At 39.9% G+C, this 27068-nt stretch overlaps 1 protein-coding gene across 1 annotated transcript in view; it reads right to left on the bottom strand.

Annotated features, from left to right (window-relative positions):
- rtn1 (reticulon 1) overlaps positions 1-23183 on the bottom strand; it is a 91522-nt gene extending 68339 nt beyond the window's left edge. Inside the window, 1 exon segment of the mRNA NM_001085350.2 lies at positions 22943-23183. Within this exon segment, the coding sequence (NP_001078819.2) occupies positions 22943-23132 (190 nt within the window). The 5' untranslated portion in view covers positions 23133-23183.
- Between the last annotated feature and the right edge of the window lie 3885 nt (positions 23184-27068).

The raw sequence follows: 27068 nt of genomic DNA, 5'->3' as shown, positions 1-27068 counted from the left end.
ATCCATATCTTCTACTATTCTGATAACATTGTATAAGCCCTGTGCTATATAAATGTAATAAGGAATATAAAGTATTCTGATCCAAAGACAAATGTACACATGATATTGTTTTTGTGACATTAGAAAGAAGTTAATTAGACCCAGCTTGGTGCTGCTAGAGTTAAATTGAATGGGTTATTACAGTATATTGCTGTGTTCGAGTGGGAGTGTAGGATTTCCACTAATAGCAATCTCAGTGAAGGGAAAAGGCCTGAAACTGGTGCAGACCTCTTTCAAGTCAAGAAGTCCACTGGGAATGCGGCAGAGGATGAAAAACCAAGCCAAAGCAATATGAAGCCCTCTCTAATTGCTACCCTGACTGTCATTTTATTTATGCATAAAACAATGCAGGGCTTTGGGCAGATTAAGTCTGTACATGTTACAATAGAGAAAAGGAAAGCCTACATTCCTATTAATATATCAATGTACTGAATATCAGCTTTAACAACAAGGGTAATTAATCTCACTAAACAAATACTTTCAAGCTGTCAGTAGGGATTTTTTGTTATAGTACAATATTTCTTATTAAATGAGTAAGACAATAGAAACCAGAGCACAAGAATACTTCACAATAAAGCAAAATAATTTGAGTCATAGAATACGAATTGGATCCAAAGCATATGATGTTTCTGGGTCTGTAAATCTGAAGATTTTGTAAAACTTAATCTATACTGATGTCAGTATTCTGATGGGTAAGCTTTACATTACTATGCATATATATATATATATATATATATATATATATATATATATATATATATATTCCTGCTAAACATAAGCACTTTACTATGAAAGACCAATAATGTGTTTCCACCCCCAGAGCTGGTATAAGTGCTCTATTTATAGAGCAAATTCTAACAGCTCAGCATTAGTTCATATGTTGCCATAACATACCTTGACTTTTATGTACTTCAACTTGAAAAGTAGTTTATGTTGTGAACATGGCTGTGATGTCTTTGAAATGCATGTATTGTTCTCTAACCCCATAATTTGGCAGAATATTGCAAAGCATAAATAGCAATGCAAACATTGTGTTCTAATTTAAAGAAAAATAATTAATGTTTTATTTGAATGTAAGCTTTCAATCAAATTAAATATAGTCATAAGTGCATGAACTGGCTCTTTACTCCAGGTAGGGACAGGTGGTGACATCACAGGGGCGGGGAGGGGAAGACAGTGAGATCATGGGGAAGGCCATTGAAGTCACAGGAGTAGGGCTATAATGTGGCGACTGGCCAATCACCATGTCAATTTCAGAGAGTCCTGCCCAATTTTCCTAATTTGGAAAACCGGGCAGGGAGTTTTGACATATTTTTTATCATATTTTTGTATTTTTTATATATTTTTTGTATTTTGTATCTGTAGGCCATCTGCCATAGACTCCATTTTAATCAAATAATTTACATTTCTAGAAATGATTTCCTTTTTCTCTGTAATAATAAAACAGTACCTTGTACTTGATCCCAATTAAGACATAATTAATCCTTACTAGTGTCTAAACAATTGGGTTTATTTAATATTGAAATTATTTTTTTTGTAGTCAAAATATGGTGATCCAAATTTAAGACCCCTTATCTGGAAAACCCCAGGTCCTGAGTATTCTGGATAACGAGTCCCATACCTGTATATTTAACATTAAAGAGATTTTTCATATACAGCTATAACAGCATTCATTTGATGCTTTTATCTAAATATAATCAATAAATATTCTGTATTGCTTCTGAAATAATCATGTTACTCTTCACTCAGCAGCTGTCTCTCTTCATTCTCCCTTCATGAAGAAGTCGGGAGTCTGATTTTGAGTTAAATCCAATATATTTTTGGGGGCACCCTTTATTAGCAGAGATATTAAAGTTCACTCAAATAACTGATTTCAGCACAAACAAAATCTGACTCCCTTTGGCACAAATCCTGCATATAGATGAAGATTTCTGGTGATTTTTAAGGAGTGATGTCTAATACATGCTTTAGGGAAAAAAAAGCACCACCCCCCCCCCCCAAGGGCTGTATTGGATCTAACTGTCAATCAGAATCAGACCCCCAACTACCACATGAAGTGAGAAAAAAACAGATGCTAAGAGGGGTATAATGAAGAGTAACTTGGTTATGTCAGAAACAATACAGGATTTTGAAATGATTATATTTACAGATGTTCTTATTCCAGCATGATGAAGTTTATAATAAATTTTCCCAGTAGCTCCCCTTTAAAGATTAAACATAGATGTATTTCTGACTTCCACCTGTACATATAAGGACTGAACACTTTTGATGAGTACTTCCATCTTCACCTCAATGGGATCATGATTTGAAAACATTAATTTTAATTTATTTATGGGATAATGGGTATTTTAAATTTGGGGGCAAATGTTCAAACTGGGTGAAGACTACAGCCGCAAACTAAATAAAGTTAAAACAACAGATCTAGACAATAGAAAAAGAAAAATCTGCACACCCAAGCCTAATCAAACAGTTTGATGCTAATGAAAAAAAACACGTAATACCATCAACCATAAAAAGAAACCCAGGAGTCCAGCTTTTACAATTTTTCAAAAGGGCTTGTTTAAGTTTCTGTAAAGTCCTCACTAAATTACCGACATGCATCAGGCAGGTGTGCCTGTATTTTCTTGCTTTACTATTTATTGACAAGGTAGTTATGCTTGTTTCTAATATTTACATGTTGTTAGGCAAGAAAGAGCCTTTGGAGGAAATAAATAATAACAGTTTAATTTAAAAAATGTATAATGGGAAAATGACATAGACATTTGAATTATGAGAGTTACTTTAAATATTGGAGGCACTTTAGTTATAACTATTCACTATGATTCAGATGATTACATAGTAACATAGTAAGTTAGGTTGAAAAAAGACGTACGTCCATCAAGTTCAACCATAATGCCTATATATAACCTGCCTAACTGCTAGTTGATCCAGAGGAAGGCAAAAAACCCCATCTGAAGCCTCTCTAATTTGCCGCAGAGGGATAAAATCAAGAATTGATATGAAAACTATAATTTTATCAAACAGGTATACTTGCTGAAAGTGGCAATACCAGTGCTATAAATTGATAAAAGCACATAAAATAAATAGAGATGTATTATAAGGCTTCTTACACACATGTGCATGGATCTTTCATGCATTCAACTACATGGGAACGCAGAAAGAAACTCAGCTCATTCTTGCAAATCGTGCTGTACTCACTGAGACACATGCAAGCAAGTGTAAGGTAGGTGAAGGAACACATTAAAAAGATCCACTACAGTGGAACGTGTGCAGAAAGCGCCCTAAAAAAAGAGCTATTAAAAAAAACCTGCAAGCAGAGAGACAGTATTTCTGATGATTTTAAGAGAGTGAGCTCAAATACATCTTCTAGGCAAAAGGAGCCCTCCCCAAAGGCTGCAATAGCCCTAACTGTCTTTCAAAATCAGATTCCCAACTACAACAGGAAGAGAAATGCAGAGAGGGGCATAGTGAAAAGTAACTTAATTATTTCAGAAATTGTATCAAATTTTTAATTGATATTTAGATTTTTTTTTATTCCTGTTGTAATTGATTATATTTAGAGAAAATCTTATTTCAGTATGAAGAAGCTTATACTGAATTTTCATTTTCATGATAGTTCCCCTTTAAGGCTTTTGGAGCTTTTTATCAATGCTATGGAATACCAAACAACTATTCAAGAAAAAAGGGACACTCAGAGGTGCTATGTCTGCGTTAGTGTGTGCTTAAAGGGGTGGTTCACCTTCACATAAATTAAGCTATTTTAGCAAATTAGGTAATTTTAATAAAATATTTAATGTATCTCTTTAAGAAAATGTCTACTGTTTTAGTAGTACATGCAGCACACAAACCAGGTACAATATCAAACAACTGTCCTCTTTTTTATTGTGGCACACTTCTGAACTAGGAGCCATAAAAGAATGAAAAGAAGTAGGTTTTTTGAACAATTCATATATATGGCTGTGCCTAACCAGATGTTAGTAGGCTGCCAAGGACCATGGTCTACAAAAAGTAGAAAATAGACTTCCAGCTTCTATAACATAGGAATACATATCATAGCACCTTTGCAACAGAAAACAAGTATCCCGAATGTATAATTTGATTTTCACTCTAAGGAAGAAGAAATCAAATATATACTGTACTCACAGACAGGAGTATGAGTGTCCCTGGAGAAGAAAGAGTCTGGAAAAGGAATTTATTAACAAAGTAATAAAAGGAAATGCCCCTGAAATGATATCTGATTAGTATAAGATTGGTACTGAGAGATATGAGATGCAAATGTGGTCCAAGGTGGCAGAAGCTTTAGGGTTTCCCAGCATCAATTCATCAGACATGGCAAGATGGACACATTGGAACGCATAGGAAGTGCAGCAGTGTGTCTGGACAGAACTATCATAATGAATTACATCAATATGCACTCGTCATTGAGTTCATTTTGGATGTATCCGGAAGTGACCCCTCTAGTCTCATACCCAGCCTGGCTCAGTGGCGTGCAGGGAGGGCTACAAATAAAGCTACACAAACTACATCTGCTTATTTTTTAAAATACCACAACCAGGGTGACAATGCTTGTGAGGAATTTACTGAAGATTATTATTTTACAGGTGTCGAGATTACTTAAAAATATTCACACTAATTACCCTTCCCACGGGAGTGGGGGAAGATATAATCAGTCAATCCTTAAAAATCAAGAGTAGGTGGATATGCAAAGTGAACTTCATGGATTAAATATAGATTTTCATTGACAAGTTTTTTAAAATTATTACGCAATATGAGGCAATCGATCAGTCTTATACAGAATATTACTGGGGTAATTTACAAAGTGCAAGGCAGTGTGCAGAGTACAAAATATGGTAGCAAACCACAGTTTTTTTTATGTTTAAAGGACAAGGAAAACCTGAAAATAAGTTTCAGGAGAGCTGGCCACCGTTAACTTCCCCCAGCATGCCAGGCAGCCCCTGCACCTGTCAGACTTAAAGCATGGTCACAGTGAGCGTTAGCTCTAAAGCTCTCCACCTGCAGTTTTTAATCAGGTGGAAAGAAGTGGATCAACTCTAATCAGCATCTTCCTATAGCTCCACTTACAATTCCGGCTTCCACCTGCGTGAAGCTACACATAGCAAAGTGAAAGGGAAGATCGTCCCCAGAATGCAAAAGCAAGCATTTTTGGGCTAAACTCCACTCTGATCCTCCAAGATCTTAGCTTTCTTGGTCCTAGGTCACATGGCAGATCCCATACAAGTGACCATACTTTTGTCCATTATAACCTAAGGTAAACAACACTTGGCATTTTTTTTTTATATTTTCCATTATCTTTCACCCGAAATGCTAGTCCCCTGTGTATTATAAAAATCAGCATATGCTTAGTACAAATAGCACAATAACACTCAGGTTTGCTTTAGTAAGCTAAGCCTGAAACTGATGATTTAATGACCATTTAATAAAATACAACTATACATGTTAAATCATATGCATATAAGATTAACAAAATAAATGTATTGTTGCTGATATAGTTTCACAAGGATTGGCAAGGTAAATGTGTTCAGCTGAGATTTCTATTTATCTATTATGGTCAGCCATGTAAACCTCTTCCCAACATAGCTAATAAAAAAAAAAATACAAATTCTGAGATAACCAGACATTTCCAATATGGAGATTTGAATGCTATAAAAATATAGTACTACTGCATTACCATCTACATGACGTTCTCCGAGTTCTCTTCTCTCACATAGCTCCCAACTGTCCTGATTTTCCCGGGACAGTCCCTCTTTTGACATAAAAAGTAGCTTCACCTGCAGTTAGAAACATTGTTTCTCACATTTAATTTAAAAGTAGCTTTTGGCAGAGAGCCCAGAAAGTTAACAAGCCACACCTGCACTGAGATATAATTGTAACTAATAGGTTAAACAGGTCTCTTGGGGGAACTGAGACTTGCAGCTTAAAAAATTAATCAGTGAACAGCCTCTTTGAAATCTTTCAATACCTGCCACACTGGTTGTCCAGAGGTTAATAGTAAGGCTGCAACATCTCCATAATCACTTAAATTTCCTTCTCCTCCTGTAACCCACTCGCCCCCTCCCTCAGGAATTTGCTTTGGCTGTTGGCTTGTGGGCATGCTCAGTTGTTCTAAACTCAGATTACTATACTCACCCTCCAGTCTAGCAGCCAGTCAAAAGATGGCATTGCTGGTTCATAGAAACTCAGCTCTAGCTGTCTGCTTCAATTTTTTTCTCCTACCCTCCTCTCCTGAGCTCACCTCAAACAAAGCAGAACTTTTATCAAAGACAGTTCTGCCTGTGTGAACCTGTATTCTTGATGAAATGTATGCTGAATAAGGGTCTGTATACTGAGTAAGGCTGTACAAATGATGTCATTTGGGTGGGGGAGATGTGCCCAACTGATATACATTGTAGGTAAATGTAGGCTTTACATGTCCTTTAAGGCTAATGCCACACGTAGTGTATGGAGCGTACTTTCGGCAAGCCCAAAAACACTTGCAGAGAATACGCTCCATAAGTTCAAAAATGTCCCTACCTGTGCCTGCACTCAAATGAATGAAATACACTCGCATGCAGGCACATGTGGCGTTATCCACTTACAGTACAGTACAGTATATATAACTACACTTGCAAGGTCACAAAACAAGATGATAACTTATGCGATAAAAAGAAAAAATACTGTGCAACAAGCTAAGCTTAGAGCTGGGAATCCACAAGGCTAGGGCCCAACAGATGGGTTCCTTACCCACACTATCTACTGGTTTCCTTCTTATGGTGAAGCTCTCAAGAGCTACAGTAATCACATTCTTATTGCAGGGTATCAAGCTTCTAGGATGGAGATGATTATCTGTCAAATATAACATAGCTGTAATATCTCAGGTAGCAAAGCCAACATATGATAAAGCTGCACCTTCACTGTTCCAGCCGACACTGAACAGAGCCAGTCTGCTTTTCATCAGAACAGGCTTTTGAGCAGGAAGGGAATTCAGCTGGTGTGTTGCACTCAGTGAAGCAGAACAATACAGTAGCCATAATATCATCAATAAGTCACTCAGAAGACTACAGGTTGCCTCAGAACATGTAAAGTGGATTGTGGAGAAGAAACATTTTCACACAGGAAAGCAAGGTCTCTTTTTTAGACTCTCTAAAATTTCAAATTGGGAGAAATTCAGCAAAATACATGCTGGTAGCTTGTAGTATAGTATACAGAAGTTCTACCCCATATCTGCCAAGTATCTATCCCTACCAACGCACAGCTCCAGATTATTCCCTATTCTTGTGTGATTGTTCAAGAATCACATTCATCTGCTTCATCAGTTCCATATACATATTGTACAGTGGAAAACAATAAGCAGAGGATGACTACAACTTAAAGCCTAGTGGGCAAATTCAACTAAACTACTCCTAGACCTGTGGCCCAAGCCCTTACATCAGTGGTTCGCAACCTTCCTAATGCCGCAACCCTTTGATACAGTTCCTCATGTTTTGGTGACCCCCCAACCATAAAATTATTCCTAAGACAATCAGAAATATGTGTTTTCCGATGGTCTTAGGCGACCCATGTGAAAGGGTCGTTCAACCCCCACAGGTTGAGAACCGCTGCCTTACATTAACATGATTCTGAGAACCTCAACAGTTTCAACGCTACCAGTATCTGTCCTATAAAACAAGTATTTATAATGTTCAACACAGCAGTATGTGACAATAAAAGCCATCACTAACTAATGTACACAACAGTGGCTGTGAGAACAGTATATAACTGCAGGCATGATGAGCACTACTGTATATGAAATGCACAGCTGGTCCCCAGAATTGGAGGCGTTTTCCCTTATCATACAACCATAGCGCCCTCAAACATAAAGTATGAAAAATAATCATCCCACTTTATGTAAAACACTGGGCAGAACAGGGTTAGATAAATCCTTCATTCCCCCCTTCTTTTTCCCCTTGCCCAAAGAAACTCAGCCAGCTTGCTGAGTAGGTGGGAAGTTGAATACTAGTAAGGCTATATACAGGTATGTAAAAAATACCTGCTCCATTAAATCTCTCTCAAAATTTTTCATTTATATAAACCCATTCTATGTCACAAAACTTGGCAGGCATTTGTAAATACAAAGGTAACTATGCTACTAGTTCACATAAAATGATCACATCCTCCATAGTTGATCTGTACAAGTGATCTGTGAGGCTCTATTATAAGCCTTTATTCCCATGTTGGCTTGGTAGTAGGGATAGATAGGTGTAGATATTGTTGAAGGCAGTGGCTGCTTACTTTTAGTATGGCATGTGCTACCAGAATGCTAAAAGGCAAGCCTATTACACAGTGATTCTAGAAATCTGGTACAGGCATGGTATCTGTAATTCAGAAAGCTCCAAATTATGGAAAGGCTCCATTTTAATCAAATAGTTAAAATATTTTAGAATGATTTCCTTTTTTCTCTGTAATAGATAAACAGCACCTTGTATTTGATCCCAGGTAAGATATAATGAATTATGAATAATGTTTATTGTTTAAATCAGGCTCTGGCCCCCCCCAGGGGAAATTTACCCAGCCCCCCACTGCGTCCTCACCCCTGGCAGTGGAGAGAGAGGACTTAGCGGGATCGGGACGGGGGAGCTGAGAGGGAGGACGGCAGGTAGGACTCAGCGGGAACGAAGGGACCGCCAGGGGGGAGGGGTTGGGGGAAATGTGACCAGTTTGGGCCGCATTTTGCCGCCACCGTCACCAGGGGGGGTGTGCGGTTGATGGCGGTCCGGCCCCCCAACAGTCTGAGGGTCCCTTGATACGGCCCCTTGGGTCAGAAGTTTGAGGACCCTTGGTTTAAATTATTTTTTAGTAGACTTAAGGTATGGAGATACAAATTACAGAAAGATCCCATATCTGGAAAACACCAGGCATTCTGTATAACAGGTCGCATCCCTGTAGTAGCGAGCATGAGTCTTTTCTGACACGTGACTGTTTTTAGGTTTCATAGTAAATATTGGCCTAGATTATTTTAACTGAGGTAGGTTGGTCAAGTACAAGATTTTTCTTTAAAGGGCCACAGATAGCTGGCACACAACACATAAGGTAAAACTGAAATGATGAAACCAGTCATTTAATTTTTGATCTCTTATTTTGTATGCTCTTTTGGGGCATGATTAGAATAATTTTACTGCAGATTGTTCTGTCCACAGTAAAACAGAGAGGTTTGTTGCAGTAATTAGTCATTTTAGCTGTTTTCACTGTAGCATCCGGATATAGAAAATATCTGCACTGCAAGATGCATGTGTTCCTGTATCCTCCGCCTACAAAGATATTTAATGGTTCCTGCAAACACAACATGTATTGAAATCACAAGCTGTGGCTTATGATCATAAGGATGGGTGGAGCAGTGGACCATGTAACAGCAACTTTAACTTTATGGCATATATTAAGCTTTAAACCAGCAATTAAAAGTAAAGGCAAAAGCTAATCATCATAAAAATAATAAACAGCATCAGTGGAGTGTACAGATTATTTTACATGGAATAAACATCTGTTTTATCCCATATAATGCTTTGTTTTGCAAATGTTGGTCATTTGTTGTGATCACAGGAAAGCCTTTACAACTGCCTTTTTCTTAAACATATTATGGATAGTTGTGCACTGTTGGTTCTCCTGGCTTGTCTGTGAAGTTGTACAGTAACACCCAACAGTGCAGAGGCACAGTGTGAATGCTCAAGTGCCAAACTGAGCAGACAATGACATAAATGAAGGCAGAAGGCAGCAGACAGAATTAATTCAGCTTAGTGTGCCTGCACCTGGGCCAAAAGGATGGCTCCGAGTGAAGGCACACATCCTCAGTATCAGCTAAAGAGCTTGCGAAAATCACAGAGTTTAATTCAGGGAGAGAAGTTTGTAAGCAATTTTCTGGCATTACTTAACCTTTAAATGGATACTGTCATGATTTTTATGGCATACTTTTTATTTCTAAATTACACTGTTTACATAGCAGATAATTCACTCTACCATTTAAAATGTTATTCTTGAACCAACAAATGTATTTTTTTTAGTTGTAATATTGCTGTGTAGGCGCCATCTACACATTAGAACTGCTTTCAGATAACCTATTGTTTTTCCTACTGCCATGTAACTGGAGGAGTCCTAAACTGGACTTGGATTCCTTACTATTGAGTGCTATTCTGATATCTACTGGGAGCTGCTATCTTGCTCCCTTCCCATTGTTCTGCTGATCAGCTGCTGGGGGTGAAAGGGAGGGGGGTTGATATTACTCAAACTTGCAGATCAGCAGTAAAGTGTGACTGAAGCACAGGTCACATGGTTGTGGCACCCTGGGAAATGAAGAATATGACTAGCCCCATGCAAAATGTCAAAATTAAATATAAAAAAATCTGTTTGTGTTTTCCCATTACAGTATTCCTAAAGGAACAGTAACTCCAAAAAATGAAAGTGTTTTAAAGTAATTTAAATATAATGTACTGTTGCCCTGCACTGGTAAAACTGGTGTGTTTACTTCAGGAACACTACTATGGTGTATATAAATAAGCTGCTGTGTAGCCATGGGGGCAGCCATTCAAGCTGGAAAAAAGGAGAAAAGGCACAGGTTACATAACAGATAACAGATAAGACACCATTGTATTCTACAGGGTTTATCTGTTAGCTGCTATATAACCTGTGCCTTTTCTTCTTTAGAATGGCTACCCCCATGGCTACACACCAGGGTTTATATAAACTCTAATAATGTTTCTGAAGCAAACACAAAACTTTTACCAGTGCAGGGCAGCAGTACATTATAGTTTAATTTCTTTGAAATATATACATTTTTTGGTGTTACTGTTCCTTTAAAGGTAAAAGAAAGGTAAAAAAAGGTAAAAAAAAGTAAGCTTTATCAGAAAGGTCTATGTAAATACAGCCATAAGCACTCACAGAAACGCTGCACTGGCTCCCCCCCTCAAGAATGCTAAAAACTCACTCCCCCCCTTAGGAATGTGGATCTGAGCCAATCAGCAGAAAGCTGACTCATAGGGGCTGATTTACTAACCCACGAATCCGACCCGAATTGGAAAAGTTCCGACTTGAAAACGAACATTTTGCGACTTTTTCGTATGTTTTGCGATTTTTTCGGATTCTTTACGAATTTTTCGTTACCAATACGATTTTTGCGTAAAAACGCGAGTTTTTCGTATCCATTACGAAAGTTGCGTAAAAAGTTGCGCATTTTTCGTAGCGTTAAAACTTACGCGAAAAGTTGCGCATTTTTCGTAGCGTTAAAACTTACGCGAAAAGTTGCGCATTTTTCGTAGCGTTAAAACTTAACGCTACGAAAAATGCGCAACTTTTCGCGTAAGTTTTAACGCTACGAAAAATGCGCAACTTTTTACGCAACTTTCGTAATGGATACGAAAACTCGCGTTTTTACGCAAAAATCGTATTGGTAACGAAAAATTCGTAAAGAATCCGAAAAAATCGCAAAACATACGAAAAAATCGCAAAATACCGATCATTACGAAAAAAACGCAATCGGACTCCATTCGACCCGTTCGTGGGTAAGTAAATCAGCCCCATAGTCTTACTAACTGAGCATGTTCAGTTTGGTCTGCATGTCTGTGCAGGAGTGAAGCATTATGGGAACTTTCTTTACACAGCTCAGCGTTTTTTCTTCCTGTTTGGCTTCAGATCTTTTGAACAGGTGAAATATGGGGAGACTTAATGGCACTATTGAGTCAACTGAAGGTATGCCTGCAGCTTGAGATTAACTCTTTATAAGCCTTTCCTTCTCCTTTAAGTATAAGCTCTTCTGACATAAATAATTGATATGGTGCTTTTGCCCAGTAACACCTAAAAAGGAGTTTTAACCCTTTTACTGCCAGCCATTTTGGTCAAAGCGGAACTTGTATTGCCAGACAGTTTTTGAACATTTTGCACTGTTTCACTTTAGGGGCCTTTCCTCGGGGGGACTTTTAGTTTACCAAGGAAAACAATATATCGTTTTTTTCAGAACAACCTAAGCTTTCAAAATATGGTAGAATTTTTGTGTAATTCCAATTCTGTAACAAGATATAGGCTTCTAAATGTCTAAAAATGCAAAAAAAATCAAATTTTCCATAATATAATCACACATACTAGAAACAAAAATTATTTTATGCACGAATATACAACTGATTTGGAAAGTCCCATGTCTCCTGAACGTGCCAATACCAAATATATATAGTTTTATGGAGATTTCTCACTTGTATAGGTCAAAAACTCCCAGCAGTACACTACCAAATTCCCAAAGCACTGCTCCAAAAAAACTGCATACTTTGGATTTCAAGGCCAAAATTCCACTAACAGAAGGTTTATCCCAGAAAATTGTACATTTTTGGAAAGAACAGATTCTGGGGAATACAGAATAGGCACAACTGTCTGTCTACTCCAAACTATCAAGTCGCAATGCTTTCCTAAAGTTATTGGTTTTTATCAAAATTTGTGATTTTTTTTAAAAATCGCTTCAAAGCTTCTAGTCTATAGTATCTTATCTCCTACAGGTCATAAAGTAACCAAATAAAACACCCTAAATATGAATGCCTGGGGTCCACTGAACAGTTTGATGCCCAATATGTATAGGTTTACCCAAGTATGTGGCATGTAGGGGCCCCAATGTGAACATACCCCATATGAACTGTCATTTCTGTCATTTCAGCTCCTGCAAAATCAACACATTTACATCATTATATGTGGGATAAAGCTACAAAAAAGTACGCTCACCCCAGAAAGTCATATATTTTTGGAAAGTACACATTCCCCCGAATCTAAAATGGGTACCCATGTCTTTCTACTCCAAAGTACCAAGCCGCACAGCTTTTCTAAAGTTAGCAATTTTGATGACATTTCCAAAAATCCCCTCAAAGCTTCCACTTTGAAGCATCTTATCTCCCACATAGCATTAGGTACCAAGATAAAACACCCTGAATTTGAACACCAGGGGTCCACTGAACAGTTTGATGCCCAATATGTATAGGTTTACCCAAGTATGTGGCATGTAGGGGCCCGAATGTGAACATACCCCCATATATACTGTCATTTCTGTCATTTCAGCTCCTGCAAAATCAACACATTTACATCATTATATGTGAGATAAAGCTACAAAAAAGTACGCTCACCCCAGAAAGCCATATATTTTTGGAAAGTACACATTCCCCCGAATCTAAAATGGGTACCCATGTCTTTCTACTCCAAAGTACCAAGCCGCACAGCTTTTCTAAAGTTAGCAATTTTGATGACATTTCCAAAAATCCCCTCAAAGCTTCCATTTTGAAGCATCTTATCTCCCACATAGCATTAGGTACCAAGATAAAACACCCTGAATTTGAACGCCAGGGGTCCACTGAACAGTTTGATGCCCAATATGTATAGGTTTACCTAAGTATGTGGCATGTAGGGGCCCCAATGTGAACATACCCCCATATATACTGTCATTTCTGTCATTTCAGCTCCTGCAAAATCAACACATTTACATCATTATATGTGGGATAAAGCTACAAAAAAGTACGCTCACCCCAGAAAGTCATATATTTTTGGAAAGTACACATTCCCCCGAATCTAAAATGGGTACCCATGTCTTTCTACTCCAAAGTACCAAGCCGCACAGCTTTTCTAAAGTTAGCAATTTTGATGACATTTCCAAAAATCCCCTCAAAGCTTCCACTTTGCAGCATCTTATCTCCCACATAGCATTAGGTACCAAGATAAAACACCCTGAATTTGAACACCAGGGGTCCACTGAACAGTTTGATGCCCAATATGTATAGGTTTACCCAAGTATGTGGCATGTAGGGGCCCGAATGTGAACATACCCCCATATATACTGTCATTTCTGTCATTTCAGCTCCTGCAAAATCAACACATTTACATCATTATATGTGAGATAAAGCTACAAAAAAGTACGCTCACCCCAGAAAGCCATATATTTTTGGAAAGTACACATTCCCCCGAATCTAAAATGGGTACCCATGTCTTTCTACTCCAAAGTACCAAGCCGCACAGCTTTTCTAAAGTTAGCAATTTTGATGACATTTCCAAAAATCCCCTCAAAGCTTCCATTTTGAAGCATCTTATCTCCCACATAGCATTAGGTACCAAGATAAAACACCCTGAATTTGAACGCCAGGGGTCCACTGAACAGTTTGATGCCCAATATGTATAGGTTTACCTAAGTATGTGGCATGTAGGGGCCCCAATGTGAACATACCCCCATATATACTGTCATTTCTGTCATTTCAGCTCATGCAAAATCAACACATTTACATCATTATATGTGGGATAAAGCTACAAAAAAGTACGCTCACCCCAGAAAGTCATATATTTTTGGAAAGTACACATTCCCCCGAATCTAAAATGGGTACCCATGTCTTTCTACTCCAAAGTACCAAGCCTCACAGCTTTTCTAAAGTTAGCAATTTTGATGACATTTCCAAAAATCCCCTCAAAGCTTCCACTTTGCAGCATCTTATCTCCCACATAGTGTTAGGTACCAAGATAAAACACCCTAAATTTGAACGCCAGGGGTCCACTGAACAGTTTGATGCCCAATATGTATAGGTTTACCTAAGTATGTGGCATGTAGGGGCCCCAATGGGAACATACCCCCATATGATCTATCATTTCAGCTCCTGCAAAATCAACACATTTACATCCTTTATGTGGGATAATGCTACAAAAAAAGTACATTCACCCCAGAAAGCCATATATTTTTGGAAAATACACATCCCCCCGAATCTATAATGGGTAAATATTTCTTATTGCTACAAAGTACCAAGCTGTAAAGCTTTCCTAAGTTTGCAGATTTATATGACATTTTCGAAAATCGCATAAAAATGTTGCAATTTGCCGCATTTATCTCTCACAATTTCTTGATAAAGATCAGATAAAGACAAATCACCCCAAAAAGGAACACCAGAGGTCTACTGAACAGTTTGATGCCCAATATGCATAGATATACCAAAGTCTGCGGTATGTACTGAACCCTAAATGAAAATAGCGCATAAGGATTTCTCGCCTGCCAGCTCAGCTTTTGCACACAGAGCCCCCTGTCAGTGTATTATGTGCCAAAACTTCCCCTAACTATACAGATCCCCCACAAAACCATATATTTTTGGAAAGTACACATTCTGACAAATCCAACAAGGGTAAAAAGTCCTTTCTACACCAAAGTACCAATCTGCAGAGCTTTCCTAAAGTTATTGGTTTTTATGACATTTCAGAAAATCGCCTAAAAATGTTGCAATTTGTCGCATTTATCTCACACAATTTCTTGCGTACAAAGGCAAGTCACCCCAAATAGGAAAACCAGAGGTCTACTGAACAGTTTGATGCCCAATATGCATAGATATACCAAAGTCTGCAGTATGTACTGAACCCTAAATGAAAATAGCGCATAAGGATTTCTCGCCTGCCAGCTCAGCTTTTGCACACAGAGCCCCCTGTCAGTGTATTATGTGCCAAAACTTCCCCTAACTATACAGAGACCCCCACAAAACCATATATTTTTGGAAAGTACACATTCTGACAAATCCAACAAAGGTAAAGAGTCCTTTCTACACCAAAGTACCAAGCCGCAAAGCTTTCCTAAAGTTATCGGTTTTTATGACATTTCAGAAAATCGCCTAAAAATGTTGCAATTTGCCGCATTTATCTCACACAATTTCTTGCGTACAAAGGCAAGTCACCCCAAATAGGAACACCAGAGGCCTACTGAACAGTTTGATGCCCAATATGCATAGATATACCAAAGTCTGCGGTATGTACTGAACCCTAAATGAAAATAGCGCATAAGGATTTCTCGCCTGCCAGCTCAGCTTTTGCACACAGAGCCCCCTGTCAGTGTATTATGTGCCAAAACTTCCCCTAACTATACAGATCCCCCACAAAACCATATATTTTTGGAAAGTACACATTCTGACAAATCCAACAAGGGTAAAGAGTCCTTTCTACACCAAAGTACCAATCTGCAGAGCTTTCCTAAAGTTATTGGTTTTTATGACATTTCAGAAAATTGCCTAAAAATGTTGCAATTTGTCACATTTATCTCACACAATTTCTTGCGTACAAAGGCAAATCGTCCCCAATAGGAACACCAGAGGCCTACTGAACAGTTTGATGCCCAATATGCATAGATATACCAAAGTCTGCAGTATGTACTGAACCCTAAATGAAAATAGCGCATAAGGATTTCTCGCCTGCCAGCTCAGCTTTTGCACACAGAGCCCCCTGTCAGCGTATTATGTGCAGTAACCCCCCCCTAACTATACAGTGACCCCCAGAAAACCATATATTTTTGGAAAGTACACATTCTGATGAATTCAAAATAGGTAAAGTTATTTTTGTACACCAAAGTTACACCTGGCAAAGCTACGCTAAAAACAGATCAGGAACACTTATATAGGGATAAAATGTGATAAAACCACAAAAATTGTGCAAATCAGTGAAACAACAAAATAAGTTACATGACAGTGTAATTAGTGGCCAGAATATCTGATCCAATAGTTACGCTGTCAAAATAAACAGTTTTTAGGTAAAAGAAAATAAAAACAAAGTGGTAAAATGAAAAAAAAAAAAAAAAAAAGCAAAACAAAAAAAAACCAAAGTGTTTGTGTATACATGTGTGTACATGTGTAAAAGTTGTGTGATAGTGTGTAAGTGTGTATATGAGTGTAAATAAGTGTATAAAAGTGTGAAAAATGAAAAAAAAAAAAAAATAAAATAAAATAAAAAAATGCTAAAATGTGTGCTGTAAGTGTGTGTAAATGTATGTAAGTGTGTATAAATGTATGTAAATGTGTGTATAAGTGTGTAAAAGTGTGTAAATGCAATAAAAAAAAAAGTCCTTACCTGTTCCTGAAGACCGATCGCCTCCTTCCTCATTTGGGCCGGCGCTGGGGGAGAGGGAGGAAGCAGGAAGCAGCAGATGCGATCGCATCTGCTGCTTCCTGGAGGGTCCTGCGAGCGATCGGCTCGCAGGACCCTGATGACAGCCCCCCTGGCACATTGCCCAGGGGGGCTGTCATTGTTAGAAGCCCTCTGCAGCGGCGGCACATGCCGCCGCTGCAGAGGGCAGCGCTTAAACGCCAACGACGTATGAGACACGTCGTTGGCGTTTAAGCCCTTTTACTGCCAGCACGTATGCCATACGTGCTTGGCAGTAAAAGAGTTAAATAAATTAAAATATAATGTGCTGTTAAAACTACAAAATCTGATGTATTTGCTTCAGAACACTACAATAGTTTATATAATTAAGCTGTGGTGTAGCCATGGAGGAAGTTGAAATAGGGCTAAATGGCAATAGTAGATAACAGCTCTGTAGAATGTTACTGTACTCTACAGAGCTTATCTGCTATGTAGCCTGATCCTTTTTAATACTAAATAATCTACCACATGTGGCATAAGTCTTACGAATGCAAGGCAACACTACATTAAATATGAATTACTTCAATATACTTTCATTTTTTGGTGTTACTTTTCCTTTAAAGTAACCTTTATTTCATGCCTCATTGAAAGCTGATTTCTTTAGTCTTAACTCTTTTCAATCTTGCCAGGAACAACTAGTTAAGTATGGCCAAAGAACTAGTTACTTTGCTAGGTAGTCAGCTTTATCTGCCACAACAAGTGAAAGCAGAAAAGCAGCTTGCTTGTCGATATTTATAAAACCTGTTTCACAAATAGTTTCTGAATTTTTTTTTTTTCTTCTACCTGTAGTTGTTTATATATTTAGTTTAGGGGAACACCGAATCCACTATTTTGGGATTCGCCTGAAGTTCGAATCAACCAAACTGAATCATTGTTAGCATATGCAATTTAGGTCATGGAAAGGCAAAAGCGATCTGCACGCGCAGGTCTGTGAAGAAATTTCAGCTTCCGTGCTTATGTGACCAATGTGATATTAAGGATTCAGATTCGGTTAAGGCACGTGCATTCGGTTGAAAAAGGCCAAATCTTGGTCAAATCCTGGATTTGGTGCATCCATAATTTAGTTATTTAAGTCTATATTCCTCAACCTAACATTTATTTCAGGCTGCAATCAACACACTCATGCTGTGAGTCACTGACAGATTTTACCTGGTGTAAAAGGCTGATTCGTGATAGCTTATGATCTTGGGCTTGTCTCTCAGTAGGTCTCTTTGTTCCACTGTCACCAACACCTGTGCTGTAAGCCCTTTGGGGCAAAACAAATATGAATAGTAAAAGTATTTCTAGTAACAGTGGAAATAGGTTATAAAATGATAAAATATTCTGCTATATTGCTTAGCAATAAATATTTAAGCAAATAACTTAAATTTGTATAATTGTATCTATATATTATATATCTCTATTTTTCGCTCTCTGCTGCCCTGCACATTTTTTTAATTTATCCAAATGTATGATAAAGAATTAAATATTCTCAGATTGCACAACTTGGAATTGCTAGACTTGCAGAGCCAAATCCTGTTGTTTTCAAATGAAAACTATTTGCATAACTATTGTCTAAAATATATGACAATTTCAGATAACACACACCCAAACTGTAAAAGACGCTGAATAATTCCATTTTCATAAGTGGCTATACTATTATTTAATGGTTTTTGAGCTATAAGGGGTTTATTATTGTGTTTCCTTATACTGATGGCATGGGGTGTGTTCCCTCTTTCAGAGACAGAACATTTCAGCACATTAATTCCCTGGTACTAGCTAGCTATTAGACTGTAAATTATTACTAGATCATTTTGGGCTGAAAAGCACAAGTTCTAGTGCTGTCAAGCATTTTTTATTTAAGGGAAAAAGAGATGCCAATAGCAGTTTGAGGTGCATTTCCTCTTAGTGAAATGCACAATGAGTGCCAAACCCCTTAACCTTCATATCAGCTTTCTGCATCACAGCCAGCCATGCTGTCTCTCAATAGTGCAGTACAAACAGCTGACTCATGCTGGAATCAGCCAGTCATACCAGGGGAAGGCTTTCAGTGGCTCACAGCATGAGTGTGTTGCTTGCAGCTGGAAAAATATTAAGGTTATTATTCTAAATGTATAAAGCAATGACACATACAGTATTTATCATTCACATCAGTCCCAGCACAAGTGAGCTCAAAATCTAGATTCCCCATACTAGGGCTTCTTGTTTTTTGTTTCATCTTTTTTATTTTGTGAATAACAACAGTATCAGTTTCACCTTTTACATTATTCCCTGGACAAAAAATGGTACCACGCTGTGTGGAAAACATTAAAATGTCCAGGGTCACACCAGGGCTAATTTAAGCATTAGTTAATTAACCTGCCTGTATGTGGAAGAAAACCAGAATGCTCAAAGGATAGTGCCTGAATTCAAACACAGAACCCCAGGGCTGCAAGGCAACGTTGCTAACCATACAGTCATCATGAAACAAATAAATCATTAAGGAGCCTATTTATCAGAGTAAAACTCAAGTTTGCATTTGGGAAAATGTACAGTTAAGCTACTGTAAGAACAACAACAGCCTTTACTGTAAGCCTACTGTATTCTTCTCTCTACCTACATTTTGTAGGCAGGAAAATAGAAGCTCTGCTTTTATCTGCAGCTCAGTGTAGCTGCACTGACAGACACAGCGCAGGCCTAGTGCAGCTACATGGGATGGACATCGGCCCAAAAAAAACACAAAAAAAGCACAAAAAAAGCGTGTGCACAGGAGACAAGGGGATGATATGCCAGGTGTGACTGCAACCTAATTGTTAAGGCAGCCACAGGCATTCCAAGCAGCAATGTAGTTATGTATAAGAACATTTCAGAAAAATGGTATTTAATGGATTTTAGATGTATTCCCAGAGTCAGGGCATGTGTCCAAACACACGCTCTGATTCTGGGAATACATCTAAAATCCATGCCATAAAGCAACATAGAGCTTCTGTTTTTGGCCAGAAAGAAAAGAGAAATTATCAGGAAATTCCCAGAAAATCAATACTCATGCAATTACAATGATGTGCCAATACATTTTAAAGCAGTTACTATACAACTTTTCTCTCGAAAAATGCCAGTACACATTAAACTAACCCATGGTGACATCCATCCAAAACTACAATACTTTATTTTCATCACAGAATCCCTCTCAGACTGAATACTAAACTCTATGATAATAACTTAAAATATTTACATTTTACTGTTTTGTCCCACATGGTGTCAGCAGAAGGGCACCTGTAACTATCAACCACAGCTCCAATTGATATGCTTAGGAAATGTAAAAAGACAAAGGTGTGATGTTCTGTAGAGACAAAAAGTACTCTGCACTGAAAATACCTGCACTTCAGTGCATTCCCCAAGTCAACACAAGCCACAAAAGACAGTCACAGGTCCTTTGCATTAATAAAATTGAATTACAGCACAAGTCAAAATCAGCAAAGTGATTTATGTGAAAATATGGGTACAGTTCCCCAAACAACATTTTGCACTTCCTCAAGCACTTTCTCAAGCAGTGGCATAACCAGATGTTACAGGGCCCCTCAGCAAATTCAATTTAGGACCCCAAAACATTGGTAAGTTGACCTATTCTATCAAGATATATTAAAATTGTTCATTAATTAGGGCCTTTTGGGGCCACCTACACTCCTGGGCCCCCTGTAACCGCAGGGTCTACTTCCTCTGTAGTTACGCCCCTGTTCTCAAGTCAAAGGGCTTGAAAAAAGCCCTTAAAGTTGTTTGGGGCACTATGCCCATATTGTCACATAAATAAATCACTTTGCTGACTCCAACAAGAAGGACCAAGCACAGTCAACCTGTCATTGGGTTAACTGGAGAGAAGTTACACTTGCCATTTTTGAGTTGTGACCAGGGCCGGATTTGATAACCCCACACCCCGAGGTCGCCCCCTTTCACCGCCTGCATGTGCGCCCACTTAGCTCACATAAGCAGTGGGGAGACGATGAACTAAAGTTTTTGCGTGTCCGGTCCCCATTGCTACGTATGTGAGCAAAGTTTAATTGCAGCTTGGGCGGCATGCCGCCCCTAAATTTGTGCCGCCCTACAATTGGGTCTTTGTGGCCTTGCCACAATTCCGGGCCTGGTTGTGGCAGATCAGGGGAGCTGGGTTACTGCCCAGGGCCGAAAAAATAGTGGTTATCTGAAACAGATTTAAAGGGACTGTTTGAGACAAAATTGTTTCCACTCTTATCAAAACTAAGGCTAGAGCCACACATGGTTGATTCTCTGCCTGCATATTGTTGTCATCCGCTCTGTGTGTCTGCACCCAGGCTGATGCAGTGCCTGTGAGTGCAGACACAGAAGCGAGAGAGGCCAGCTGATTGGCTGATTTTCAGTCTGTCTTTACTCACAGGCTGAGAATCAGCCCCATGTGGCAGTATCCTAAAGCACAAATGCGTTTTCAGGTAAACAACAACGGTGGCACATTCTAGTGACTCTTATTGAACAAAGTAAGAGGCAGCAGGGGTGATTTCAACTGCTTTCACGCTACATTTTAGTTGATATAGCCCCATGGTCCATCTGTGTGAATGAGTCACTACACTAACTGACCATACAGTTCAGGCAGAAAATGATCATACTCTGTAAAATCTCTGTACATGCATGTTCAGCGGTGGTGTTATTATAGGGACCCAATTATTCCTGACCCCCCACACAACACAACCAGCACAGGTATTTGCTTACTCACAATGGGTCACATTATCGAGAGAGCAAAACCCTCAAGTACCATGAATGGTTAAATTAATTTCTGCTGTAATTTCTGCTGTAATTCTCTAGGTTTATACTTTTTTCATGTATAAAATATCCTCTCTACTTATAGTACCATTTCTGTTTCTGTGCTCCATGAATTTACCTCCAATGCAGAGACCATGGAAGGGAGGGGCTGGATTTGATTTCTGTTTAAAAAAAACTTGGCTCTTAGGGCCGTGACAGACAAGGAGATTAGTTGCCCGTGAACTGTGGTCCCACTGGCGAGAATGGTGGTGGAACGCTGGTGGAATAACATACGCGGCGCCTGCGATTTGCTGAAATCGCCAAAGTTGCCTCTCCCGGTGCCGCGTATGCCATCCCACCGGCGATTTACATTCTCGCCGTTGGGATGTCCAGCCCTTAGATTTACCAGGAGTGGCTAGTTCAGCAGCTCGGGTTCAATTTACCTTAGCAACCAGGCAGTGGTTTGAACGAGAGGCTAGAAAATAAATGAGGGCTCAATCAGGAAAATAAGTAATAGAAAGTAACAATAAATAAACAATAACTGTAGCCCCACAAGAAGGCAAATAATTTAAAACCCCCCTTTAATTATCTATGGCATTGACTTTTCAAAACAAATGAAATAAACAAATGAAATAAATGTGACAGCTTGAGAGAAGGTGAAATGGGAGAATGGCAAGGTATTTCTATGCCTTCCAGGTGCATGCTGAATACATTTACAGCTGCTGTTAGAGCTAACAACCTTACCCAAAAACACAATACCAATGTCACTTTTCATCCAAAATCCAAACAATATCACTCTCTTTGCCATGAAACTTGCCCCCTACTAAGGCCGGCCCAGTAAAAACAGCAGGCACAGCTTGCCAATCAATCACACCTTAGCTTGCCAAGAGATCCTGCAGCAGCATTGGAGTTCCCTAAGTTTTACCAGGATGTGTATAGTTAAGTTACCTATCCACGCAGCAATAATTTCCAAACCTGTGGCCGTTCAGCTCCTATTAAACTACAATTCCCAGCATACCCTGGACGGCAAGCAGGGGGTAGCCAGGGGGTTGTAGAAGAGCCAGGCGGCCGCGGGTGGATACATATCCAGAAAGTGTTGCTATGCTGTGACTGGGCCACTGGCACCAGTTTGCAGCACTACAGAAAAATCTTCCTTTCCCTTAAGGATTTCACTTCTTGTCATTACTGAAGCCTAGGAGGGACTATCCACAAAGAAAGAGTAATAAAACGAGGGGCTCATTGGCACCCAGTTTACCTGTGGATGTAATTTCCATGGCAACGGTTGGATGCCCTGCCTGTTCAGCTTTGATGGTCCTTCCTTGGTCCACACAGCTCAAGGCGCCTCCTGCAGCTTCGCCCTCCTCCTCCTGTGCGCTCCCAGGTCTCCTAGCAGCCGCCACATTGCCTTCCAGCCGCCCGCTAAAAACCTCCGGATTAGCGGCCATGGCTCTGACAGTTGTGAATCCGAAGCGAGGGAGGGGACGGGTCAGTACCGCAATGTCTCCTGAAGGGTGCCACAACCACTGGAGCGTTACGCAGGTGCAAATGGCTTGTGTAGTTTCCACTAGTTCCACCCATACGTCATGCCACAAACTGACCAATCACACCCTGGCGTTTTGCATACAAAGCCCCCGCCCTACAACCCTTCTAGCGCTGGACAACACGGCGCCTAACTTTGGAGAGAGGGTCTGGCGCTGAAGGGATTAACGCTTGCAGTTCTAGGTTACAACAGATAGAAATTAATCCAGTGCTGCAGCTTCTTAATTTGCATTATTCTACACATTAATAATTGATCTTGTCAGATGATTTTAATTGCTGTTTGATAAAGAGGGAGCAGAAGACATTGGAGTGGTAGTGGACCTGGTTTACTAAAGGTGGCCATTAGGGCCGGAACTAGGGGTAGGCAGAAGAGGCAGCTGCCTAGGGTGCAACGATTGGGGGGCACCAGGCAGCCGCTCCTGCCTACCCCTAGCCCCACTCACTTTAGTCATTGCCCCCACCGCTTGTCATTACGCAGTGGGGGCACTGATCTATAGCATCGCGAACCACCGCCCCCTCCCCCGACTGCGCATGCACGCTATAGCACACGCGGGGGGGGGGGACGAGGTGGCCGACCAGGTTGCCTAGGGGCCCGGTCGGCTTGGCCTGCCCTTGGTGGCCATATGCTCTAAGATCATTTCTTCCCGCCACTGATGTTCAGAACTGAATCGTCAGATATGGAGGTAGAAACAATAGAGATTCTACTTTCACCTGATGATTCAGCCCTAAATGTAGCTTTTGCTCAACGGTGCCCGATTGACTAGGCAACCAATATCTGACGGTCCTGCGATATTGTTCGTCTCATTGATGCGCCTTGCACGCACCGAATATTGTACGAAACTAGGTTTTGTACGATATCAGTGTGTGTGTGTGTGTGTGGCCGGCTTTAGACTCCACTAGACCATTTGATATTAGGGCCTCATAAATTATTGGGACCATTTTTGCGGAGACCCCCAAGGCTGGGTGGGGAAATAGTGCCTGCCTATTACTCCCTGGAATATCATTATGAATGCAGTGCCCAATTTGTGTTTAATGTCCAGGAACACATAGCTGCATTGTCAGGCATATGTTGTTAGGGGTGGGCTGGACAGCATTGTGTGCTTATTCGGTGTCGGACTGGCCCACCAGGGTACCAGGAAAACTCCCGGTGGACCCAGTTGTCAGGGTGTCAGTGGGACCTCTTGCTTCTAACTATTTGGCCAATTGCATGGTCATTTCCTATTTCTGTATGGCAAAAAGAGATGGAAGGAGAGAGAAAAGAGATTTGGATAATGAAGAGGTTGAGGGAGGAGAGAAGGAATAATAGTTTAGAAAGTGGACCTATGGTCCAAAGTTTTCTGGTGGGCCCCTGGCATCTCAGTCCGACACTGTGCTTAATCCCGCATGGGTGCGGGGCCCTATCAGACCCAATCGATCCAATAGGTGGGCCCTGGGTGGAGGCATGGCTGTTTATGGCTGCAGCACAAAGGGAACTCACCTAATCCCAATCTGTGTTTATTCCACTTCCCTTAAAGTCTCTTATGTTCTGGCATTTCCCACTGATTGGCAGCTCTGTTCCTGTTTGTCCATCCTACTTCTAAACTATTTAGCAATATGTCTGTCAATACAAACATTTAAAAACCAAAAAGAACATATGCCATATAATAGTGGGCAGCCAGCCTGCTATGGAACCTCTCTCATATAACCTACATAGGGCTTACTTCCAGCTTGGATAACCACACAAGCAACTGCTTTCAGGTCAAATGGTTTTCAAATAGATATTTTGCTTATTATTGTGCTATACATAGTGCAGCACATTTTCCAGATTCATACTCGGACTTATTAAACAGTACCCCTAGTTATACAAGGTCTTGGTGCAAGCAGTGGGCTTTAACCCAGCATGTTTCAATCACAGAGTTAGGACATGTCAACCGCTCAAATGTAACAGACAAGAGACCAGACCTCCTACAAGTGGGAGGAGGGAGGCTATCCTAGTGCTTAGGGCGTCGGCCTTCAGTGGGAAATCTCGCTCTGGGACTCGGGTTCAGTTACCTCCTGTGCATCTCCTTGTGACCCTGCACAAGTCACTAAACCTCCCAGTGTCCTGGCACAACAAGTTTGCCTAGAAATGGGTAGCTTGAGTACTGTTTTGACTTTTTCAGTGGCTACATTTACGTTTCCCCACAAATCCTGTTTTTTTGCATTTTCAAGGGAAGTTAATGATCTATGATACCAGTGATCAAATTTCCCACCATAATTACAGCTGGTTCTCCCTGTCACGAGTAGTGGAATTGTGCTGTCTATGGCAGCTGAAAGCAACTGTCACAAGAAATTTTTTTTTTTTATTACTGGCAATGATAAGTCAGTTGATACACATTCCTGATGCTTGTGAGATTACTTTGGGAAATAATTTCAATGTTTAATTGCCCTTCAGTATTCCGAAAGTAAGTGCTGGATGTTAAATTACGTCAGCACTTTGCCGCTCAGATTTTTTTTTTTTTGGAGTAGTGCCCCTTTTCCGGACATCAAGTCCTGGGATTAATGTAGGAGTATGTTCCTTACGTGAGAAAATTCATATACGCTATTTTCATTCAGGGTCTGGGAATGCCACATACTTGGTATATCTATGCATAGTGGGCATCATGTTGGTTTTTTGTAGTTAGGGGGTCTTACAACCAGGCCTGTACTGGGATTCAAAATAGACCCTGGCATTTCTAGGACAGAGAGGCCCAAACAGCCCCCCACCAGCCCACTAAATAGTGATTGTCTATGGCATATTACAACTGCCTGACTGGCATTTGCCAGAATCCACAGATTGCCAGTCTGGGCTTGCTGCTCCTGTTGTGTAAGATTTTACAAATAAATAAATTAATAATAAGATGGCATGCAAAGCTTTGCATGTGTTTTTAGCACAAATATCCAATGGGATGTCCACTATGTTTTTTGTATGTTATACCCTTACCAGTACTTTGCACCACTGTAGGCCTTTCACTCAAAGACATGTACTTCCGCCCATGGATACAGCAGTGCCAGCATAGAGCAGTGCTTTATTCCTGAGAGGAGGAATGAAGGAGGCATGTAGGCTTCCCCTCCACTTAACTTTTTCATAATTTAGATGGGCAAATGAGGCGCACTGGTGGCCCAGTTTCCTTTAGTTGAGAAAGATGTAGGGATTTTTGTGGATAGCAAACTGTGTAACCCAAAAACTGTGGCCCAAAACAACGCTGCCATCTGCTGGTCGGTTTCTCTGCTTGTATGGTTGGAAAAATATATTTTCAGAAGGATAACAGGAACTGTTCTAATGTTTCTCTGCTGAAGAAAGAAATTGGAAAAGCCATCCAAGGTTTCTGATATTTTTGATCAGCAGAGCAACATCAGAACAGTTTCCTCCTGAACATATATATCTCTCTGACTGTACAGTCAAAGGAATTGACCAGCAGGTGGGACTGTTGTTTGAAAATATATATATCAACCTTTAATAAAAAGCTGAATAACTAGAAAAGCACCCTGTGTAATTTTACATGAATTGTTTTATCATTTACAAATCCTTTCACTTACATGAATTATTTGTGAACCTAAGTGACATACTCAGCATATGTAATCATTGTGTAGTATAGGAACATAGTAAGGAATAGTCACAAGTGTCAGTACTTTTGGTTCTCAGCCTAAAACCACACACTACTACAGTATTTTTACATTTAGGCAGTTTACATAACAGTCAATTGGAGGAAGCAAGGGTGGTTTCAGGCTATTTCTGAAATGCATCCAGGCCAGGGCAATCTTTGTTGTGTCATTTCTGGCACTCTGCATCAAAAGGACATCTGTGCCCAATTCCTTAGGCACAAGATCTCTATTGGTGCAGG

Source organism: Xenopus tropicalis, chromosome 8 (assembly GCF_000004195.4).
Source record: "Xenopus tropicalis strain Nigerian chromosome 8, UCB_Xtro_10.0, whole genome shotgun sequence".
Lineage (NCBI taxonomy): Eukaryota > Metazoa > Chordata > Amphibia > Anura > Pipidae > Xenopus > Xenopus tropicalis.
Note: the sequence above shows the minus strand (reverse complement) of the source record. Positions and strands in the feature narration are given on the sequence as shown.